The sequence below is a fragment of the Asterias rubens genome, chromosome 8 (genome assembly GCF_902459465.1).
Source record: "Asterias rubens chromosome 8, eAstRub1.3, whole genome shotgun sequence".
Lineage (NCBI taxonomy): Eukaryota > Metazoa > Echinodermata > Asteroidea > Forcipulatida > Asteriidae > Asterias > Asterias rubens.
Window position 1 is genome coordinate 12,269,457 of NC_047069.1, and position 24,871 is coordinate 12,294,327.

Consider the following 24,871-nt stretch of genomic DNA (forward strand, 5'->3'; position numbering starts at 1 on the left):
GTTACCTTCTGTAAACCCTGTCAATCTGTGAAGTTGTTTTCTTTGTTTCTGTTCCGAAAGTGTAGAATGGCTTTAAAACGATTGTATGGAGCCTCCATGCATTAATATCACAACATGTGTGCACATGTTTTGATTGCAGTACAATTGCTCCCATCATGCATCACTACATTCTGAACAAGAATTTGTACGAGCTCATCTGCCCATTCCAGCGGTCTTGGATGAGACTGATGAGGCCGAGCAAGAGTTATGCCCGGCTCGTGCATACGCGCTTGTGTCAATTCGTTGACCTCAGTGATTGCAGCCTGTGCGAGAGGTCTATTGATTCTCAGGCAACTCTAGCTTGATGCAACACAACGCACCAAGTCCATCTGCAAAATATAAATGCCACACCCTCTGGGCGTTGCTCCCCTTCTCATCAACAGCGCCCTCAACGGCGGGGTCGTTCAAGTAGACCGGTAGAAACCCGTGTCGACGTCCTCCGAGGAATGGATGAATGGCAATCAGGTCACCGGTGGTAGAAAACCAGTACAAGTTCTCTCTATAGTAACGGTCAGTCTTGTTGCTGAAAACAGTCGCAGACACCACGAAACCAGCTGGAAAAAGAATGAATAATAATAATATGTAATTAGATTTATTGAGTGCCTCATGCTGATCCAACCCAGAGCGTTTAAAAACACTGGACACTTTATTGGTAATTACTCAAAATAATTGTTAGCATAAAAACTTACTTGGTAAGAAACTGTTGATAGTACAAAACATTGTGAGAAACGGCTCCCTCTAAAGTAACATAGTTTTTGAGAAAGTAGTAATTTCTCACTAAAATATTTGAATTGAATCCGAGACCTCAGCTGAGGTCTCGATTTCAAGGCATCTGAAAGCACACAGTTTGTGCGACAAGGGAGTTTTTACTTCCATTATTCTCTTTCAACCTCGAAGACCAATTGAGTGCAAATTTTCAAAAAGTCATGAAGAAGAAAACAAAACAAAGTTTGCATTAGATATCAGACACTGTCAGAGTGGACTAAAGTCACCAAAATAAGACAAACCGTTTGAAGTTCTGTTTCCAGCAAAAACAAAGTTATTATACAGGATAGAATAAAAAAACATCCCTTGTAGTTTAACCAAACTATTGTATGGGCAACCTTACTTTCAAACTTTCAGAGTTTTATTACTAACAGTTTATTAAAAATACTAGATACAGTGGCTAACAGCCAAAATGGAGTTTACAAAAACTAGTAATTAAACATTATTAAAGCATTAGCAATACAAAAAAAACGAAACGAGAGTTAATTAGAAAACACTGCAGAGCAATGGTAAGTTCCTGTTGATTGTTTTTATGCTGTGTGCTACATGATGTAAGATAATAACTTGAAAAGAACATTATTTCTTAAAGAAATTTTACTTTACTAAAGAAACTTTCCCTTTTGACCAGAAGAAAAAAAAACCAGTCCAAGTCACCTCATCTAGTCCTGTACATGTGCACTTTCTTATTAATATGTCTTAATACCACTTGCAAATTTCTTAATGTTTTTACTATTTACTTGCAATTTTCTTAATGTTTTTACTATTTATTGCTATTTAATTATTGTAAATCACATCCAATTTGGCCTGTGGGCCATGAAATGTGATTCGTGTTAAATGAAATGCAAATCACCTTGTTCACTGATGTAGCAGAGCTCCGTCGGCTTTCCAGGCACCATGATATCCCACACTTCAATAACATCAGAAGAGACTCCATCATCACTGTTAACAACGTTGATAAAAACAGACCTAATGATTAAAGGCACTGGACACTATTGGTAATTATACAAAATAATTGTCAGCATGAAAGCTTACTTGGTAACAAGCAATGGAGAGCTGTTGATAGTATCAAACTTTGTGAGAAACTCTGAAATAAAGTAGTAATTTCTAACTCAAAAAATAAAAGACTTTAGGCACCTGAAGAACTCAGATTTGTGCAACAAAGGTATTTTTTTCATTATTTTCTTGCAACTTTGATGACCAATTGAGTTCAAATATTCACAGATTTGTAATTGTTAGCATATGTTGAGATACACTTAGTGAGAATACTGGTCTTTGACAATTAAAAAAGTGTCCAGTGCCTTTAAATCCGTAGCGGAAAAACCCACAGTAGATAATACATTTTTATCAAGGCCCTGTTTGAAACAACAGTGTCAGCATGGCTCAAGTTTGGGATCGGTCCAACTGTTTGAAACCCACATAAGAAAAAGGCATGTTTTCTGAAGCTGACAGAGCCTGAACCCAAGTGGTGGTTTTCAAAAACATCCTTTGCACCGTTACTGAAATAAAGAGCATTTAATATTGCGCACAAATCCGCAAAAAAAACAAACGCTCATAGCGCATACGAAGCAAACATGATCATAATATTAATTTTGGTATGTTACCTTCAACTTATTAAGTTGGAAATCAGGTAGAGTCCTATTTTTATTATAACACTAAGTGCGAAAAAAGTATAACTTTAAATTTTTGAAGTGTCTGAGTGGACGTTCCCAACAGTTACCATTATGACATCACTGAGGTCAAGTCACTCGTAGGGTGTAGTAAAACCAACAATTCAATTTGAAAAGACATCCGATCTGGCACAAAAATTCTCCAGGCAAAAACCTTGTATCTTGGCCCTTACTTGCTCCGAGTGTTGAACGCAATTGCTATTTTACACTTTTTTGCACCAACAATAACAAGTGTCATGCTACAGTGGTGAAATGCAGCTTCTTGTAATCAAATCCCAGTCATGACCAAGGAGTACGTCAAAACCCTGTAGGTCCTGTGACCGATCAGCCTCATTGCATTTGACTTCTTTTTGGAAGCTTGGATTCACACGTACTTTAATTTAACACGCTAACAAAACATAATTTCGGATTTTAAAGGGGCCCAAGTTTTCGCTCACGTTTGAGACTTGTACATTCTTTATCAGGCTGATAGTCCCTTTCATTTATTTTTGACTTCATTTATTCTTGTTGTGAAGCCGAGGACTTTTAGAAAAGCAAACCTAATCACTGTACAAGCTAACAACGAAATGGAGAGGAGACAAGGAAGAAGTTTCAGTTTTAGATTGTAGGAGGAAAACCCCAGAGAATAACTCCCGGGAAAAACCCACGCAGTCAGGTAGGGACTGAAAAGCTAACCCACATAGTGCCCCCAGTGGGATTCAAACCAGGGTCCTAGGAGGTGGAAGGCGAGACAAGATGCCCCTATGCCAACATGACCACCACAAGAAGATGGGATGATGGGATGAGACGGTATGGTTTAAAGAAAGAAACAACTGACACAATGACAAAGGTAATGATGTTCAATTCCCATGAGCAGAATTGGCAGACATCTCTGCATAATACAAAAGTAATCCAAATTATTATTACACATTACAGATTTACAGACACATCTTTTGACAGCGTCTCAAACCAAACAATGTAATCAAAACAACATGCTTGAATTGTATCGGAGGAATGCAGACAATTTTCTGGGAGAGTGTTTTTGTTCACTTACCCAGTTTTCCGTCGTCTCAAGCTAAGTACGTGATTCTCAATGGCAAGGAAGGTGAGATAGTACTGGCCACCTCCAACGGTGAGTGACACTTCATGGGATCCGAGTACCTCAAGATACGCTGAGATGGAATAAAACATACACAAGTTCTTACAATAAAAAGTGACTCCAGAATGCAACTTTTTGTAATCAGATTTCGGTTTGAAGAAAAGAGGGTTCATCTCAACATCTCTCCCATAAAATAAACAATCTGTGAAAATTTGAGCTCAATCAGTCATCGAATTTGAGAGATATTAATGAAAGAAAAAAAAACACCCTTGTTGCACCATGTTCACATGAAGTTTTGTGATTTTAGATGCTTTATTTTGAGACCTCAAATTCTAAATCTGAGGTCTCAAAATCATTACTTGTAATCAAGAAAGGTTTTATGATTATTTTTGAGTAATTACCAATAGTGTCCACTGCCTGTAAGTAACGTCCTGTTTTACGGCAATTATGATTGTAGTGTTGTGCTAAGTGTTGTGTCTCTCATCACTTTCTAGTGAGTGAGGCATAGTCCAATACCTATTATTGCTTTTCTTTTTTTCTTTTCTTTTTTTATCGTGGGATGGGCTGTGGGATCCCTATGGGATATTATGCTTGTTTTGTTTTTTTCAAGGGGTACTCCTTAAAAAAGAAAAGGAAAAAAAAAAACAATTTACAGGCAACCAGTTTCAGGCAATCTCACAGAAGCAAACCCATTCACATTTAAATATTCTTGTAAACTTTGGGGGGATCATGAGACATTGTTTGAAAAATTACTCATGTGTTACCAATGTGGTCCTTTTGCATGCTGATTGCCTCCAAGTTGCCCGTAAAAGTTGCCTCACGTGACAAGGCCCTAAGCCAAGGCGAAAAGGTAATCAACCATGTAGCATCTTGCCTGCCAGGAGATGACCCGGAATGCACAGAGTTACTTTACTATAGTTAAAGCCATTGGACCCTTTCGGTAAACAGTATTGTGCAAAGGCCCACACTTCGTGTATCACAACTTATATATAAAATAACAAACCTGTGAAAATTTAGGCTCAATCGGTCATTGGAGTCGGGAGAAAATAACGGGAAAACCCTACCTTGTTTTCGCACATTTCGCCGTGTCATGGCATGTGTTTACTATACATGTAAATCCGTCATTCTCCTAGTCGAGAATTGATAATTGTTTTAATGTTTTCTCAAAAAGTAAAGCATTTCATGGAATAATATTTCAAGAGAAGTCTTTTACCATTACCTTCTGTAAACCCTGTGAGTTATTTGTAAATCTGTGAACTTTTTTTTTTCTGTTCCGAAAGTGTATAAAATGGCTTTAAACAAAGAGACAACAGATCATTAGATATCTTACTTGCATTGGGCGCAAAGAGCAAAAGTCCGGCATCGTTTGATCCCGATCCATTTGCGTCGTGTTGCTTGCTGTGATGAATAACCACTATCGGTTCCAATGTATCAACGTTCAGTGCGTAAAGGCCCTCATGTGTCAAGATGAAGAGAATGTTCTGGGCTACAGCAAGGGTAGTAATTTCAGCGAATAAACGGCGTGAGTAGCGTTGCTTCTTGGTCTTGAAATCCATAGAGACAACACTGAAAACAAACAATAACTCGTCAGAGCGGGCCTGGAATTACACTTTACTGTGAGGTTGATAAAAGATAAACTGGGTTAACGAAAAAAATATTGTTATTTTTAAATTTTTTGAGAAAAATAGAATAGGCCTGATGATTCAACCTGAGCAGAGTCTTTATCGTAGACTAGAAAGACTATGCAAGGGTCTAAAACATCGGGCAACTAACAAACTTTTTCTTTTTTAAAATATACATTCTCAAAAATACCTGTTTCTGGCTGTAGTCTGCAAAAGCTTGTCTCCGTGGCCGACAATTATCTGGAGGTCACTCTCTTGTTTCCTGTCCATGTCCGAGTGTAAAATGTTTCCCTTCTCGTCTAAGGCGAGTACCCTGATTAAAGAAAACAAGAACAAGAATTTGTTTTGTTAAAAGGCACTGGACACTATTGGAAATTATTCAAAACAGTTGTTTGCATTAGAAACTTAGCTGGTACGTGCATTGGAGAGCTGTTGATAGTATAAAACATTGTGAGAAACGGCTCCCTCTGAAGTAACTAAGTTTTTAAGAAAAAACAAATAATAAAAGACTTCAGTTGAAGCCTGTATGCGTGAAATCACACAAATTCGTTAAAACAAGGGTGTTTTTTCTTTCATAATTTTCTCGCAACTTCGATGACCAATGGAGCCCAAATTTTCACAGGTTTGTTATTTCATGCATGTGTTGGGATACACCAAGTAAGAAAACTGGTCTTTGACAATTACCAAAGGTGACCAGCCGTCGATTTCACAAAACTCTTCCTAACTTAAAACTAAATAATCTTAGGACTTAGGCAAGTCCCAACCCCGCACTGTAGCATGCAGACCTTAAGAATTAATCCTAAGTTAGGGCGAGACTTGTCCTAACTCGAGTTAAGACGAGTCCTAACTCTTTGTGAAATCGACAGCAGGGCCTTCAAATTATGAAAAGTTACACCCCTTTAGATGGTCCCCCATCTGCTGCTCCCCAGGTTGTATCATAAACATGGGTGGGTGTGATCCCTGGGTAAAGGGCAGTGAATGGCACCCGAACAAAGATATTAACAAAAAGGGAGACTGCCAACATATGGCTAGTATAGCTCAGTTGGAAGAGCGCTGGGCACGCTGATCCGGAGGTCGTTGGTTCAAATCCCGCTCAACTGTTCTTTGTTCGACGCCAAATAAAATTAAATAATAAACCCTTTGACAACAAAAAGGAATAAGCATTGAAGAACAGCTTGAACTTAAACAGCCACAAGTGATCTTTAAAGGAAACTCATTTAAAACGTTTTCAGTCAATAAAGATATTGGGTTCACATGAGATCAAATGAATTTTAATTGAGGGAGCTCCATTTTGTATGGTGCTTTGATGCAGCAAGGATGTATTACACTTAAACACTTAAAGGCAGTGGACACTAAATTGGTCATTCCTCCAAATATTTTTTAGCATAAAAACTTAGGTTACAAGTAATGGAGAGCTGTTGATAGTATAAAACATTGTGAGAAACAGCCAGCTCTGAAGTAACAAAGTTTTTGAGAAAGAAGTAATTTTCCATGAATTTGATTTTGAGACCTCAGATTTAGAATTTGAGGTCTCAAAATCAACCATCTGAAAGCACACAACTTTGTGTGACAAGGGTGTTTTTTTTTTCATTATCACCTTGCAACTTCATCGACCGATCAAGCTTAAATTTTCACAGGTTTGTTATTTTATGCATACATGTATATTGGGCTACACCAAGTGAGAAGACTAGTCTTTGACAATTACCAACAGTGTCCACTCCAGTGTCTTTAAAGCCATTGGACCCTTTCGGTAAACAGTATTGTCCAGGGCCCACACTTCGTGTATCACAACTTCTATATCAAATAACAAACATGTGAAAATTTAGGCTCAATCGGTCATTGGAGTCGGGAGAAAATAACGGGAAAACCCACCCTTGTATCCGCGCGTTTCGCCGTGTCATGACATGTGTTTAAAATAAATCTGTAATTCTCGCTAACGAGAATTGATATTGTTTTACTGTTTTCTCAAAAAGTAAAGCATTTCATGGAATAATATTTCAAGAGAAGTCTTTCACCACTACCTTCTGTAAACCCTGTAAGTTATTTGTAAATCTGTGAACTTTTTTATGGCTTTAATGATAATAATATTAACAGAGGCTTCTTATATAGCATGCATAGCCATCACTCAGTGACGCTCAAATTCTTTTTTTTTTTAAACATCTCAGCGAAGAGAAAAATTCATTTCTTTTCTTTATTTAAAAAAGGGGGTAATGAAGAGTTGTTATACTGCCCTCTATTGACTGTAGTTGTTAAGTCTGTAAGATGCAATCCAAGATGTCTGACCAATAATAAACGTATCATAAATCAGTCTAATCTAACATGTCTAAGCGTCTCAGTGGATAAAGCCACAGGCATGTGGGAATACATTTGAATTTTGAGACCTAATCCTTAGCACCATGTGATGGTTAACAAGGTGCAGCGTGGCGCAATATGCTGCCAATCAAACCAGGAACACAGAGACGAACCCCTTCTTTTTTTTCGATAAGTGCACTGGATTCTTTTACGTTTGTACACAACACCTGGGACCAACGGGTTTACATCCCATCCGAAGGGCGAAGCACCATGGTTAGGGTGTTCAAAGGACACATGTGTCAAGAATGGGACTCGAATCCACACTCTGCTGATCAGAGTTTAAACCGCTCTTAATCGCTAGTCCATAACACGCCTGCACAAGTTTGACATCAAAGTATTGTCATTTTGACACAAGCCATTTACCCTGCCATAGACTTACTCGTATTTATCCCGCTGTCGTCCATTACCAAAGACAGATTGCTTGTACATCAATAATATGTTGGCTCTTTTTTCAGGAAACTGATGCCAATTTGCGGGAGACCTGAGTTCAAAGAGTTTAACCACAACCTGCTTGCTGAAAGATGATGGGGAGGTGCAGTCCAAATACTGTGGCAGAAAAAAAGAAATGATTCCTGCATTAATACAAAAATTGCATTGAATCTTTAACACTTCACGTTGGAGGATGTGTACATCTGCTAAATTTTTCTTAAAATGGCCAGTACGGTAGACGGTCTTGTTCACCACAAACAACTTTTGGAGCCCATTTTTTTTCCAGTCAGTCGGAATGTTGAGATTATTATTCACCAGTACTGAGTATACAGTGCTAACACACATCTGTGTATGGGTAAAAATCAAAATTAATATTCTTTATCCCCGATGCAAATTTAACATCTCTTATAGGTAATTTCTCAATAAAATATGAAAAGACTTCTAGCTAGAAGTCTTTTATTCCTATCTGAAAGCACACAAATTCGTTCAACAAGGAGAGCTGTTGATAGAATAAAACATTGTGAGAAATGGCTCCCTCTGAAGTAACTAAGTTTTTGAGAAAAAAACAAATAATAAAAGACTTCAGTTGAAGCCTGTATGCGTGAAATCACACAAATTCGTTAAAACAAGGGTGCTTATTCTTTCATCATTTTCTCGCAACTTCGATGACCAATTGAGCCCAAAGTTTCACAGGCTTGTTATTTTATGCGTATGATGGGATACACCAAGTGAAAACACTGGTCTTTGACAGTTACCAAATGTGCACAGTGCCTTTAATCATGTTGACATGCTCCGAGGCGTTGAACATGGCACTAGTAACAAACTAAACAAGTACAATTGTATCCACAAACTAAAAAATAAGAAACAGAATTACAGAAATATGAGTACAAATTCTTAAAAACATTCCACCTGTTAGTAAAACGTGCAACTCGATAAATTGAATTCCTGAAGTATTAAAAATGTAATTTGATTTTAAAAGTCTAATTAATTGAAAGATTTGTAACAACTGCAAAGATGACACTTTTTTTCATACCATAAATACATCATAATTGTATGATGTGAGCGAAAGTACGACCGTTGTCTTGCCGATGTACATCACATTGTTTAAAGTGACCTTTAGCATTTTGCCCACCCTTAGGCTTTCAGCGCGGAAGACGGATTTGGCGGATTGTCCAGAATCAAACAGCTTCGACATTAAGTATTGAAAACTCTGTTGGTTTCAAATAGAAAGAAAAAAGACTATTACAAAAATAGGAAATCATGTGTTTATTTCAGGAGCTTTACAGAAATAATACAGTTTTGTCGAGCAAGTCTTCCGGGTATAATTCGATCTTCCAGAACCAAGTTGGTCTCTTTTGAGTTTTTGTGTGTGCAATTCTGTCATGTCTGTGTATACAAATACTTTAGTTGAACATACATGTAGTTTATGGCTTTAAAATAAGAATTGTATTGAGTGGGAAACAAGTTTGGCCATAAAATTAATTTTTTTTTTACAAATCCCCAAAAGAAAAAATAAGAAAAACATGGACCTAAAAGTTGACCTTCGTATCCAGTTATTTGAAAGCAATTCATAATTCAACCATCAAGTCAACAACATTCCCATTGCTTTCACTTATTTTGTTAAGTGTTGGTTTCTCTTCGGTGCTTTACACAGGGTTAGCATGAAACAAGTATAGTTGGTAAGACATCTAGTCAAGTGATGCAGTGAGCGATTTTTCTTGTACTTTGACAGAGCAAAATACTACACAAAATGCAACAGTTGCTACTAAAAAATCCCCATTTGCTACTCAATACTAGCATTCAGTGTGCAAAATAAATTAGCTGTATATTTGTTGCTAAGAAAATTTGCTGGACAAATTTGTTCCCTGTAGGGTGTTGTGGCCGAGCGGTTAAGAGCATCAAATTCAAGTTCTGGTGGTTAAGTCACCGGAGTGTGGGTTCGAATCCCGGTCGTGACACTTGTGTCCCTGAGCAAGATGCTTTACAATAATTGCTTCTCTCCACCCAGGGGTATAAATGGGTACCTTTGAGGGTCGAGGTTATTATTGTATTTGAAAAAGCCTTCTGAGTGCTCAGGCTGTATACTCCGCAGGGAGCGGAGAAAGATTAAAGGAATGTTATTGGCCTAATGACCAGGGCACAAATGTATATAGCCCATTAATATGGTTATTGTAAAGTGTGCTAATGTATGTTCCAACTAGTTTTTATTATTATTATTATTCCCTATGCTGCTTACCTGAACTGAGATATCTAAACGCTTTTTGATTACATAATCAATGAAATTCTCTACTACTGTGGAATATTTGTCTTCAAAACGATCTCTCCATGAAGATGTTTTCTCACAAAAATACTAAGGATAGAAAAGAAGGAAAGACAAAAAACACTGACAATTATGCATGAGATTACTCTTGAGTAAAATGATGTTTTATAACAACACTTTTCCTTTTAATTTTCTCTACGGCTTAGAAGGCAAGGTCTCCATTTTGGGCGATTGTCAAAGACCAGTATCCTCACTTGGTATGCCCCAATATATGCATAAAATAATAAACCTGTGAAAATTTGGGCTCATTTGGTCATCGAAGTTGCAAGAGAATAATCAAAGAATAAAAACACCAGTGAAATTAAACTGAAAATATTTAATTTATACCTTCTTGAAACCTTGGTAATACAGCTCCACAATATCAAGTTTCTCCCTGCCCGTGGCATCCTGGAATGTAACCGACATAGAGGGGCTCATCTCTCTACCAATGCAATCTGACTTTTTATCTGGTTCAGAATTCTCTCGATTTCTTCTCGAGGAAGTCCGTTCAGCAGCTACTACCTCATAGGTATAATAGGGCTTCATGCCGTTGGTGACAACCACTGCGACCGTTGCCAATGTAGTTGGATTCACGTATACTACGATAGGCTGCGGTAACATTTGATTGCAATTGATGCGAAAGTTTGCAAACGTTTCCTCTGAAAGCGTGAAGAAAAATCTATTTAAAAAACTGGGCTGCTTGCTTTGTGCATGTTATAGCAATCAACATCTTTTTTTTTAACTCATTGTTTTGTACAGAAATGTAAATGTTATGTAAAAGGAGTAGGTCTCATAACTCAAACCTAGTCCCTAATACCTTGCAGGAAAATACTGAATATTGATTAATTTTTGGAAATACCAAAGTTATTCCCTCCCTTTAAAGCCATTGGACAATTTTGGTACAGAAAAAAAAAAAAAAAGTTCACAGATTTACAAATAACTTACAGGGTTTGCAGAAGGTAATGGTGAAAGACTTCTCTTGACATATTACTCCATGAAATGCATTACTTTTTGAGAAAACACTAAAACATGTCAATTCTCGATATCGAGAATTACGGATTTATTTTAATCACATGTCATGACATGGCAAAACGTGCAGACTCCGATGACTGATTGAGCCTAAATTTTCACAGGTTTGTTATTTTATATAGAAGTTGTGATACACGAAGTGTGTGCCTTTGGAAAAAACTGTTTACCGAAAGTGTCCAATGGCTTTTAAGTAAGGAAAAGCTATAACAAGGGCCCAATTTCATAAAACATGTAAGCAGCCGTTTTGTGCTTACGGAGCGGCCCTTAGCAGAATGTCTATTTCATAAAGCTGCTAACCATAAGCAAGGGTAAATGCTGGCTAAACCATAGTAACCACACAATTGACATAACAATGTTAAGCCATGGTGAACGTGCATGCGCACATAACAAAATTCTGCTAACTGGAGAAATCTTGGTGAAATACGTTTGTGCGTGGGGAAATTTTTCTGTTACTAAGCACAAACATTTGCTTACCGGTAAGCAGCACAAACATTTGCTTACCGGTAAGCAGCTTTATGAAATTGGGCCCAGGTGTTTAAGAGCCGTGCTTCTAATTGGTGGCTATGGCTTTGGCTGTTGCTAAGGCTGTTGCTAAGGGTAGCCTATGCCTCAACACCCATTCAAATAAGGATCCAACCACAGCCATAGCTGTTACCACTGTAACGACTTTTTCACCTTGTTTTTAAATAGACACATCTTACAGCCAGAACCGAAGACATGTTTTCAATGAGGTCCTGTAACTTACCAGTACCCCTGGGCACTGATGACGGGCAGAAGTTGTCCCATTTGTGGGGCTGCTCAGAGCAGGAACAATCAAAGTGCACTTTTCTGTAAAAAAACACAACAAATTTTAGACAGTTATAATGTATAAGTTTGTGGCCTGACACTTTGACCCTAGCAGAGTATTTCTCGAAGGCTAAAGCCCGGTTCATACTTCGCTTTGCGAATGCGAAGCGAATGTTGACGCCACAAAATTCGCAACGAATTTCGCAGCAGTTCAGCTCTGCTCAACTCAATTGCGAAAGGAAAGTTGTGAAGTCAAATTCACGTCAAATTTGCTCGCGCATTCAGATTCGCAGGAAGTACGAGCCGGGCTTTATCGATCTATTAACACAGCAAACATAACAGGTATACTGGTGTGACAGAGGCAGAGGGACAGAGCAGGGAGAAACTGTGGATAAGGCACCTCAAGTCCATTCAATCAACCCATGCTCTGAACATCCATAAAAGGAAATGATTACTGACGGTTGGTCTACGCCTTCTCCTTTATCCAACCGATATCCAACTGTTATTAAGTCTGCCTCATTGCCTAACTATAGTTTACTTTTTTCTCTATATATATTCCCATGTTTCATTTTTTCCTTTGAGTTTCTAACCTCTTATGGTCCAATCAGCCCCTTCAATCTACTTGGGTCATTAAACTGAATGGATGATCTAATAAAGTTTTGTTTGGAAAAGGAATTACATAGAGATAACAGGTGTTAGTTGTCAGATGAAAAGGATGTTCTATTCTAGCCGCTTTATTTAATGGAGCTTTCCCTTAATGCAGGCACGCTTAGACAATTTTTAGAAAAATGGGTTTCCACACATCACACTAAACATGAGAATCACACAAAATTTTCCATAATGGACTAGACTTGAGTCTATATAGTTGAGGTCTATACAAGTTTTTTTTTTTTACCCAGTGTATAGATCTAAACAGACAGTCCGGAGAGGAGGTAGATTCTGTATCATAGCAGCACTCAGATGACCTTCAGGGGTTACGTAGAGGTCAGGGGTCACTCCTTGAACATCTGCAGCCTGTTCGCGTCTCACTTTGGTGTTCCTTTAGAGAAAAATAAACTTTTAAATGTCTTCAGCTTTCACAAAAAATAGATAATAGTATAATTGTAACACAGGCAAGGGTCTAGTCTTCTGTTCAACCTCTTCCACAATCTAATGCTGAAAGAGGGCGCAATGATATGACATGTCACAGCAGTTTGAGTAAACCCACCTGTCATGGCAGTAGGATGGGTGGCCCAACCCTCGTCGCCAGACTAAAGGAAGTACTCTTAAGGGTGCCCTTATCTTCTTCCCCAGAGCCTTGGTCTTGAGGTCGATCCAGTCCAGGAAGAGCCACCAGGGGTGCGGTTTCACAACGTCTTCAGACAATGTCATGGCAACAGATCCTGGAAGCTGGGTGCCATACCCAAACCTGTCACACACAAAAGATGAGAGGTGTCAGACCCAGTCAAAATGAAAAGAGAATTGTTTGAGAGGTACAACCGACGGGGTGCGTTAAACCCAAATAGTAGCTGAGAATTGCTTCATTTTGTTTGAATATATTGAGTGTAAATGATAAGGCAAGTAGCCCGTGGAGTTTACAAGTGAAATTAAAAAAGGCTTCCAACTCTAGAATTATTATAAGACAGACATTAGTTCTTATAAACACGTTTAACCAAGTACATGTACATGAAAAAAGGCCAGGAATTTCATTATTGAAAGGGCAAGGCCATTATAATTTTGCAAAGAGCACTTCCATTGGAAGATCTTAAAGTCAATGGGAAACTTTTAACGGGGCACCAAAAAACCAAGACCAGGAATAATAATAATAATAATAATAACGAGGTCTTATAGAGCGCACAAATCCACAAAAGTGCTCAGGGCGCTATTACAGAGAAAATACAAACAAAAATAACAAAGAACAGATTAAATACAAAAGAACGGATCTATAGACATGAGGTGTGTTTTGAGAGATGTTTTGAAAGAGTGAATGGAAGTGGATGTTTTGATGTGAAGAGGTAGTTGATTCCAGAGACGTGGTGCCGCAATAGAAAAAGATCTGTCCCCCCAGGTGCGATTAGACTTGATTTCTTGAAGAAGATATCCGTTAGCAGAACGAAGGTTGCGAGATGGTTTGTAGATGTTTAGCATGTCATGGATTTAAGCAGGTGCTTGCCCATTTAGAGATTTGAAAACAATGAGCAAGAGTTTATATATGAAATTTCCTTATTGAAAGGGCAAGGCCATTATAATTTTGCAAAGAGCACTTCCATTGGAAGATCTTGAAGTCAATGGGAAACTTTTAACGGGGCACCAACAAACCAAGACCAGGAGTTTCATGATTAAAAGCATTATTATTTTGCAAAGGGCACAACCATTGGAAAATCTTAAAGTCAATGGGAAACTTTTTGAAGGGCAACCAAGGCCAAGACCAGGGGCAACAGACCGAAGCCATGGCCTCCGTGGCCTGCGCCTAATTCCTGGCCTGTGAAAATCCGACATGCTATTCGAGGAGGCAACAGGGGCAGAGGTTATAGCCTCCAGTGTTCTGCTCTTGGCCTTGGTGCCCCTTAAAATTTCAGTAGACTGTCAGATATTCCAAAAGAATTGCCCTTTCCAGAATACAAATGGCCTTGCCGTCTCAAAGAAGTGCTCGTTTTTGGTACCTTATGGAGACCAAGGACAAAACGTAAAAGGGGAAACAAAAGAGCTCCATAGGGGAATATGGGGAAAAAAAGGAGTGCTCCACTAGGAGATTTGTGTACGAAGTCTTTGGGATACTTATAAGTGTAGGGACAAAGGGAAGAACAAAAGATAGCTCCACCAAGATGCACTTTTTAATGGGTGAACTTCCAGGCCTGCCGTTTTCTATGCAAGTCACGTTCCTCTTAAAGGGAAGGTACACGTTTGGTAACTACTCAAAACAAATATTAACTTAAAAGCTGACTTGGTAATGAGCACTGGGGAGCTGTTGGTAGTATAAAACATTGTGAGAAACGACTCCCTCTGAAGTAACGTAGTTTTTTTAGAAAGAGGTAATTTCTCACTAAAATAATAAAAGACTTCTAGCTAGAAGTCTTTTATTCCTATCTGAAAGCACACAAATTCGTCCAACAAGGGTGTTTTTTCTTTCATCATTTTCTCGCAACTCCGATGACCAACTGAGCTCAAATTTTAGCAGGCTTGTTTATATTTTATGCTTATGATGGTATACACCAAGTGAGGACACTGGTCTTTGACAATTACCAACTCCGTACCTTCCCTTAAAAACAAACATCAGTCAAAAAAGACTTATCTACATGGTGTCACTGCAAAATATTGTTTATAATTTCATATCCAAACTGTGTTATTATTAAAATACCTTGCCATATGAAAGTTGAAAGCATTTTCAGCTGCTACCCCTTCACCAAGCATGGCTATTATCATGGAGAGATACAGCCCTACAAGGGCGCAGCGAGGTTGAAGTAACTTCTCCAGGCAAGCCCTCGCCTCCCTCAGCCAGGATCTATTACACTCCAAGGCACTCCGTGAACCCTGGTTCAATGGATCTTTGAGAATCAAAAACGCAAAACAAACTGTCTTTATCAATGAACGTATGAAGTCATGGCCACACATGGTGACTTCAAATGCATGCAACATAGGCCTCGAAATTAAGGGAAAAAATCCAAAAGACCACAGAACTTGTAGCAGAGAATCTTTACCGGACTTGGATTTTATTTACAAGATGGGAATTAAAATGAGCAGAGACTCGAATCAAAACGAGAACTAGGAAGAAACTATAAATAATTAGTAAACTTGCCGGTACAACCAGGTGTAAGTCTCTTTTGTGCAAGTGTTGGCTTTGAAAAGAGCCAGTGTTGTATCAACGTTTCGATTAAAAAGAGAACACTTTTATATCATCTTGAATGGTTTATTTGAACAGATACTAAGAGAAAATTTATTGCTCTTAGTATACTTTTTTCATTGTTTTAGGTTGTGTGTTGCACATAGAGACTCCTGCATTATACACCATATAAATATCTCAAATTATTCTTATTATAGCTTTTTATAGAAATTGGAAGGTATGTAGGAATCAAATATAAACAGCGAATTTGCCCTCATTGTAATTTGGAGGTTGAAACTGAGATTCATTTTTTACTCAATTGTCCATTATACAGTGCTCTTAGGGAACAAATGCTTAACTTTGTGAGTGGAAATAATGCACATTTATAGCTGTTTACTAACAGTGACAAATTTGAATTTCTTATGAGTTCTACAGATGATTCTATTATTAATTGCGTTGCCAAATTTGTCTTTTTATTTATGAACTTAAAAGAAAAACATAAAGTCTGATTGCCCCTGTTGACTTTATTTTTCTCCTGCCAATGGAGTACTAAAAAATTCAGGTTTAAAATGTTGATGCAACCCTCCCCGGGATTAAGTGTTCCAACCTATCTTTTTAATACCGCTTTTTAGCTTTTTATGTCTTCTTCTATGGTCACCTTGCCAGTTAGTTTAGAATTTTAGCATAGTTAGGGTTAGAGGCGTCTGTCTCCTGAAAAGGTCAAAACTTTACCGATGCCAGCAGGGATAGGCCTATGTAATAAGTAATTAATTAGTTCTCCGTTGGCTGGACAGACGTATCCCCATACTTTTGTTTGGGCACTGGCCTGGTGACCAGTCTTTTTTCTTTGTCTTTTTCTTCCACTCTGTGCTTTTTAACAAGTGTTCTGCGCCTCTGATCATTTTGTATGTAAGGGGCACAATATAAATTTTAATTATTATTATTATTATTATTATTCCAAGTTGGAATACAAAAATATTAAAAAAATTAATAATTATTGTTATAATTTTTACCAGTTGGGCATCCAGCGTGACAATGTAGTAGAGATTCTACAGCGGCCAGCACTGCGTCTCTTTGACCCTCCTCCTCCAGATAAGGGTCAAGCGTGTAGATACCTCTCAATGACCTATTGTCCGGAGAGCCCTCCATGGTCTGAGCATGCTCTGTAGTGGTTCTCCATAGCTTCCCTGCCTGGATTGCCGAATGCCGGTCCATTAAACTGCAGAACAGATCAAATAATAGATCGCTAAATTAATGAAGACCCACCCACCAGTGCAAGTTCCTAGTATTGAATAACCCCTTTGTTGATATAAAAGTCGCCATATTGTAAACTGTATGCGCGTCTAATTGCGTACATCAAAGAAGCACGCAGCACGCAGCGTTCCAGGTTCGAATTTCTATGACACACGTATCCACACATACACTTACACGCTCACAGACGCCATGTTGTAGGTCAGATTTTGTAGGTCAGATAATCAATACCGTCTATAGCAACGTTACGGGAAAGCTTCTTAAGAATGTCAGAGTTAGGCCACAAAAAGTCCGAAATTATGCATCCGTTTTAACGAGGGAGTGTTGTTTACATTGTCACCACTTTGGTCATTTCATTTAATGGATGAGCAGTTAATTTGCCTAGGGCATTCAGCAGCACAACTGATTTGTGCATGATCCAAATAAGAACACTGTTTGGAAAAGCAATTACATGGAGATAACACGTGTAAGTTGCAAGACGAAAAGGATGTCTTTTTAGCCTCTTTCTTTAGAGGGGCATTCCAAAAATTCAGGGCAGAAGTCCGGACAGCGACAGGTAAATAGGTTTTGAGTTTAATTTTAACCCAAAATATTCCACCTAAATGTGGAAGGTGAGGCAAGGGATCACTATGCCATCCCCAAATTGTTTATTTTTTTTGCACGTTAAAGTGCTATAACAACGCCACGCCTGGTTCACATGCAAATTAACTGCTGCTAGATTTAAAGCATCCTGAAGCTGTGGAAAGTTTAGGGCTCAATTTTATACAGCTGATTCAGCAGAAAAGATTGCTTAACAATTTTCTGCCAAGCAAGCAAAGGAGCAGGATACCAGTCACAAATTGTATTTGTGACATGGTAACCTTATTCCAGTAAGCATAACGCTGCTATGCTAAGCTGTTTTTGTGTTTTTAAGCGGCTAAAAAGCAGCTGTATGAAATTGGGCCGTGATTGGAGATCCACTGACCCTTGATCATATGCAGAAGCTGCCAAAGCTAAAGACTGAAGAGTGAGTTTAGAAACCTCCAGTGGATAAAGGTTCCTTGTGGCTAGTTCTACGGCCTCGCGGTAAAACCGTCCAGCCGAGTCACATTGTCCGAAGCTGACTAGAAGTCGTCCGATGTCCGCCAGGATCATGGCTTTGTGACGTGCCCACAGGGTACTATGCTGGGTCTCTGATGAATCTTGGTCTGTTGATAAAAAGAATGAAAAAGAACAACTGAAATTTGCTGATCAGCAGAGTGTGGGTTCGAATCTCCAGCCATGACACTGGAGTCGTTAAGCAAGACACTTAACCATTGCTTCGTCCTTCGGATGGGACGTTAAGTTGTCCCATGTGTTATGTAACGCATGTAAAAGAACCCAGTGCACTTATCGAAAAGAGAATGGATTCGCCCCGGTGTTCCTGGTCCGATCGGCAGCAAAACCACAGCACCTTGTAAAGCATTACATGGTGCTATCAGAATTAGGTCTCATATTTCAAAACGTAGTCCCTTTTCTGGCAGGAAATACAGTATGTAACAGCGACAGGAGCATCACTGGGTGACGGACATGTGCGCTTTATAAGAAGCCACAATTTTTATTACTATTATTATCAGACTCAAGTTCAAGAGAATCGCCTCATCATCTCTGGCCTCACAGGTACCATTTCCTCCTTGGTGAAAAGAATCAGTTATAACCTAAGTGTCTTACTCAAGGACACAAGTGTCATGCCCGGGGATTCAAACCCACACCCTGTTGACTTAGCCACAAGCACTTGAGTCCTGTGCACTAGGCCACTCTGCCTAAACACACCAAAAAACTTTGGAGCATGAATCACATTTACAAGAAGGAAAAACCCCTTCTCCATTCCACTACCAATACCAAAATGTTACCTGCTGGATATTGCTGGATAACTTTCAGGAATGCTTCTTGAGCTCTTGTGCATCTACCCCTAGCCCACCACACATACGCCAGCGCCAGATCAAAGCAGTGTTGTACTAAATTGGGATACCTGCACAAGAATACAGTCAAATACTCTATCATTACATAAAAATCATTGTGGCGTGTCATGTAGAGCACCGGATACAAGCTCTGGTGTTTGATCAGCAGAGTGTGGGTTCGAGTTCCGGTCGTGACACTTGTGTCCTTATAAGCAAGACACTTAATCATGATTGCTTCGTAAAGTTGGGGAGGTAGAGGTAAGATACTCTGTTAACGTTACTACCAATTTTGATATGAACGAAACACAATGCACGCCCTGTGTCCTTGGGCAAAACACTTCATAACAACAAGCTTCTCTTCACCCGGGGGTAAATGGGTACCTGGAGGGCAGAGTTGGTTCTTGTGACTGATTAGCTTAGTGCGCTACAGATTTGGCGGCACAGGCTGTATACTCCCCAGGGACCTGAGATGGTTTAAGAAATGATTTAAGGCCCAGTGACCAGAGGTAATAATGATTAAGCGCCATGAGCCTCACTGCGTGATGGACCTGAGCGCTAAATAAGACGCCACTATTATTATTATTGTTATAGATATAAAAAACTAACCGTTTTTGCAGATATTGCTTGGCTTGAAAAACACTCAAATTAACCCTCCGCTGACGTTGACTTTCCTCTGATCTGGATTGTGTGCCAACGTTTGGACTGGAGTAGTGATGTGGTAGTGTCAAATTCAGGTAATGAGCAAGAGCTAGCATAGAAAAAAGACAAAGATACATTTAAAAATGTATACTATACGATAAGATAAGATCAACACAAATTTATTCAGCCAATCTTAAAAAGTTAAAAACCAAAAGATCGGAAATTGCACCTCAAGCTCTAACAAAATTACATTTCAAAACACTATAATATTTTTTTTCTTAAATTGAACGTTAGCAGGAGAAAGCCAACCTAAGGACATCCTAGTTCCCATTGAAAGCAAGAACTACACGAGGATCTGTGGATTAATATGGCCGAGCGGTCTTGTTCGCCCAACTCAAGCTCTGGCGTTGTCAGCAGCACAGCGACGATTTAAATCTCAGTTGTGATGGCACAAAGATCCTTGCACAAGCCACATAACCATAACTGCTTTGTCCTTTGAATGGGACATAAAGTCACCGGTACCTGAGGAGTTTTTTTCTTATGTTGCCCATGGTAGCAAGCCTGTATACAGACAGATTTTAACCCAGACCAAAAAGTGCAATTGTGTGGGGTGTTGTTGCTGAGCAGTCTAGGGCGGTGGACTTAAATTCTGCAATTTACAGAATGAAAGTTCGAATTGTGGCCTGGTCAATCGCGACACTTATCTCCTTGAGCAAGTAACGTTATGAGCAAGGCACTTTATTAAAAATACTTCTTTCCACCAAGGAGTACAAATGGGTACCAACGAGACCTGGGGAGTAACCTGCGATGGACTTGCATCCTGTCCAGGAGGAATAGAAATATTCTCAATCGTTTAGTGGCAAGGAAACCGGAAATAAATACCGACCTGGTGAGCCATATTGGCTCGGGACAGACTTTACTTTTAAATAGTGAAATTGAAATATGTTCACCATACCCCAAACCGCAGCAGTCTACACAAGTGGGGCTACCTTGCATCTCCGCTTTGTGCTTATGGTGAACCCAAGACGATGCGCCACATGATAGCTGACTGCCCACTCTCTCACTTTGATGGTGGCACTGAAGCCCTTCACCTGGCTGAGGACCAAGCCATAAACTGGCTTACGGACTTTAAAGTGAGATCAGCGGAGCATACGACATCATCATCACCCCAAACTAGCTACACCAGGGAACTTACCCGCAATTTTCCAGTCAACTGAGGCCAAGTTCTGCAGGCTGACTGGAAGCATCCACTGGCCTTCCTCTGGGTGTCTTTCCGGAGGTGGGTTCATCATGTATGAACGCCAGTAGATTGCCACGTTGGTCCTCCAGAGGGATCTTGCATCTCGCCTTAGAATAAATGTCTTGATAGAAATTACCAAACAATAATAATATCCAGTTAATAAGTGTTTTCACATCCGAAGGGCATCTCAAAGCGCTTCCAACATTATTACCCCTGCAGCCAATTTCACAAAACGCTAGGATTAATCCTATCTCGAGACTGAGGATTAATCTTAAGGTCTGCATGCTACAGTAGGTTGGGACTCGTCCTAAGTCCTAAGATTAATCTAAAGTTTGGTGAAATCGAAGACTGGTCACAGGCCTTAAATAATTCCTTTAACCATCTCAGCTCTCTGGTGAGTATACAGCCTGTGCAACAAACATGTTGGACAATTCGGACACAGCCTTTAACAAACAAGAACCATAATATGGAATAGGCTGAACATTTTGATTGAAATTGGCTAGTGATTATAAACTGCAACTTACCTTCACACCGTGTGGTGGCAGCAACACCTCCACCGTGTTCCACTCAATCAGTACCTCAAGCACAGCCAAGTTGTGACACAGCCAGCGTAGCTGTACAGCGGAAAGTCTGGCGCGGTCTCTATGCTGTGAAACTACAGGCTTTAAGCCTGGCGGCAAGGGCCCGCTCCTACTGGGACCCTTCTGCATGCAAAGCTCCATCAGGGTGGGTACTCTCTGTGATCGATCTGCACCTTCGACTGAAACAGATTTCAGTGAACAAAATGATGAAAGCTAAAAACAAACAATTTTAGAGGACACAGCAAACAAAATAATAATAATAATAATACTAACAGTATTTATAATGCGCCAAATTGTCAAAGGATACAAGGTGCTGAGAAAGAAAGAAAAGGGAAAAGACAGAACAAAGATAAGACCAGCTACGAAGAGTCAAAAAGGTGGGTTTTGAGAGCACGTTTGAAGGCTGTGACACTGTTTGAGCTTCTGGTTAGGGTAGGTAGAGAATTCCATAGTCGGGATGCAGCAATTGAAAATGCCCTGTCACCTGCAAGTTTATGGGTTTTGTGAACTGAAAGGGATTTACCAGTAGAAGAGCGAAGAGAGTAAGAGGATGTCTGGAGTGAAAGGAGAGAGGAGAGATAATCCGGGGCACAATGATTGAGGGATTTATATGTGTGGACCATTGTACGGAATTGAATGCGTTGGGCAACTGGAAGCCAGTGTAATTGCTTGAGAAGTGGAGATGAGTGAGTGAATTTTCTACTTAGAAAAGAAGTGGTATCTCTGAAATGAGATTGGAAATAAATGATTTGGTCTTTAAAAGTCAAGATGAGTGTCATCCTAACTGTAGGACCAGCCTATGTTTTTAATATCTCCTTGGACTTGTCCTAAGTCAGGGCTAGGCCTAAGTTCTTTGTGAAATCGACTCCTGGACTGTCAACACAAATCTAAAGATGTTATCATACATGTAGCAAAGCCAACATATCTTCCTCCCTGTGAGACCAACATCACCTATTATGCAAAATTCTAAGGGTGAAAAGAGATGAATGACAAATAATAGACAAAACCTCAGGCCTGTTTTACCAATGTCTAAATCGCACTCAGTGTCGCTGCCTCTCATAAAGTGTTCCAGGAACTCAGTTCTCAGCATGTGTCTCATCCTTCGCCTCTGTATCTTAGTCTTACGTCTGCGATGTGTACCATCTTGAGTCGGTAGAGGTGTCTCTTCAACAAAACCAATCTCATCCTCACTGCTCGTGTCGCTCTCTTCACATGAGAAGTCTTCCTGAACTAGAAATCAGAGAGAGATGAAACATTGTTGAATTGTAAAATAAAAACCATCGCAAATTTCATAGAGTTGCTTTTGAAGCACAAAAGAGTGCCTGAAAAAGGTTTGGATGAGCAAGAATTAAGCAGGACCAGTTGCAAGTCACATATGTGACATAGTAGTTTTGCTGGTAAGTTTATTATGGTAAGCATATAATGGTTATGCTGAGCAGCTTTTTGTGTTTTTAAGCAGCTCCATTAAATTGGGTCCATAGAGCTCCTTAAGCCGAACAGAGTTGCTTTTAAAAGCAGAAATAAACATGATACTGGTCACAATTTGTAGATATGTGACATGGTCGTTTGGCTACCAGTAACCTTATTTTGACGAGCATAATTTTGGTGTGCTTATAGCTACTCTATGAGGAGATATAACTTAGAAAAATGATTTAAGAGACTCAGTCCTTACTTTCCAGCTCCGCAAACGCTTCCTCCTCAGTTTTAAAGCCATCATCAGCATCTCCCTGTCCAGATGCTGACTTAGTCTCCGATCCTCTGCCTCTGTCATGATTGGGAGCAGGGACAGAGATGGGTGACTGATCATTCTCTTTGGCATCTGCTGACAGGGCTAGCGAGATAGAACGGGCAAACTGGCCTTTTTTTTGTATTGCTGCTAACTGTGCAGCCGAGATATCACTGGATTCAAAGCCCTCGTCCATCTGCAATGCAATTCAAACGAAATGGTACGTATATTAAAAATGCTAATTTTTGTTTACGGAGTGAGTTATTGTTTTTGAGTTAACGGAGTGAGTTATTATTTTTTTTCATTTTCATATTCTGGATGTGAACCCAAGAACACTCTGATTCTAAGCAAACTGAATCACTGTACTACCATGGAGGAAGGAATGTGGTACTAGACTACTATAGCCATGCAAGGACCTACATGTAGGAGAAAAGAAAGGGAAAGAAAGTTTCAGTTTTAGATGTGGGAGAAAAACACATGATAACTAGTCCAGGCAAAACCCACGTAGTCAGGAACTGAAAATCCAATCCACGTGTAGTGCCCCCGACGCGGGGGACGTGATTCCTGAAGATGGAAGGCGAGGAAAGATACCAATCTGCCAACCCGTATTTAGACTGTTGTGTTTACAGATAACTTGTAGCAAGTCTAATGACATGTATGTCAAAGGTCATGTGCATGAAGGCCGCCGTCATGTGAGTCATAGTAAAAATGAGTCAACGTGAAACTGAAAGAAAGTGCAACATTAAATTGGTGACTTCAAATTGATTTGTCCTAGTCATAGTAGTTATTACAGTGTTAGCTAGAAGTGGAAGACACAACATAGACGTAGAGTAGATTATGTTTTAGGAAAGATGGAAAAGTTTCCGTATGGCGCCACCACTTTTTCATTCGATATGAAATAATATAGTATCTTATTTACCTCAATGAGATATCCCTTTTTGTAAAAATTAGTGAAAAGGTGGTGGCGCCATACGGAAAGTTATCCGGAAAGATTTCCGCATCTGCATGGTCATACTTTTTTATGGATTTAATTTAAATGTTTTATTGGATGATGGCCTTTTATTTTTACTTTTCCCAAAAGTTTGACATACATTATTAGGCTGTAGCAAGCAGTACTGTCTAGACATATAGGCCCTATTATGCCATCGATAACGGTGGGTTTTTTTTAGGTTTTTTTTATAGCTAGTATTACTAATTATAGTATTACTACTAGTACTAGCCATGTATTGTTAGCTAAGCAATTCTGCATCGGGTAACCACATAAAATTCCTTTAATTTAGTACTATTAAATTACCTAGCTGCGCAGAAGGGTTAAAACAGAACGTATACAATCCTCAATCCTCTCTACACTAACTAAATCTAATGTTTACAGAGGAGTGTCAATTGGTTGAAAATGAAACACAATTTTCTGAAATATCGTTACTTCTTTTCACTCTTCAGTCTTTACTTACCACCAACAAGTTGAACTTTACACTTGCAGTTCAAGCCTTCTTAAACCAAGGTGTGTGTGGAAGGAAATGAAACAGGTCTCCCTCATCAATGATACAAAACTAGACAACAGGAGGTAAATAAACAATCGTTGATTCATGAAAGTTGCAAGACCAGTGTGCAACAATACAACAATAATTCAGTTTGTTGTTGTCCAACCTC

General features: G+C 39.3%; 1 protein-coding gene across 1 annotated transcript; it reads right to left on the reverse strand.

The window, feature by feature from the left end:
- Positions 1 to 24,826, reverse strand: LOC117293917. The gene is made up of 22 exons (XM_033776400.1): positions 24,673 to 24,826; positions 23,168 to 23,417; positions 22,519 to 22,725; positions 21,439 to 21,674; positions 20,870 to 21,035; positions 19,642 to 19,783; positions 18,988 to 19,106; positions 18,081 to 18,303; positions 16,879 to 17,084; positions 15,404 to 15,590; positions 13,274 to 13,474; positions 12,962 to 13,105; positions 12,026 to 12,108; positions 10,600 to 10,910; positions 10,189 to 10,302; positions 8,986 to 9,162; positions 7,903 to 8,069; positions 5,362 to 5,484; positions 4,880 to 5,115; positions 3,505 to 3,622; positions 1,655 to 1,743; positions 1 to 593 (listed from the first exon to the last, which is right to left on the reverse strand). The coding sequence occupies exons 2-22, from the start codon at positions 23,415 to 23,417 to the stop codon at positions 316 to 318; spliced, it is 3,777 nt and encodes a 1,258-aa protein (XP_033632291.1). The 5' UTR covers positions 24,673 to 24,826; the 3' UTR covers positions 1 to 315.
- Positions 24,827 to 24,871: the final 45 nt, after the last annotated feature.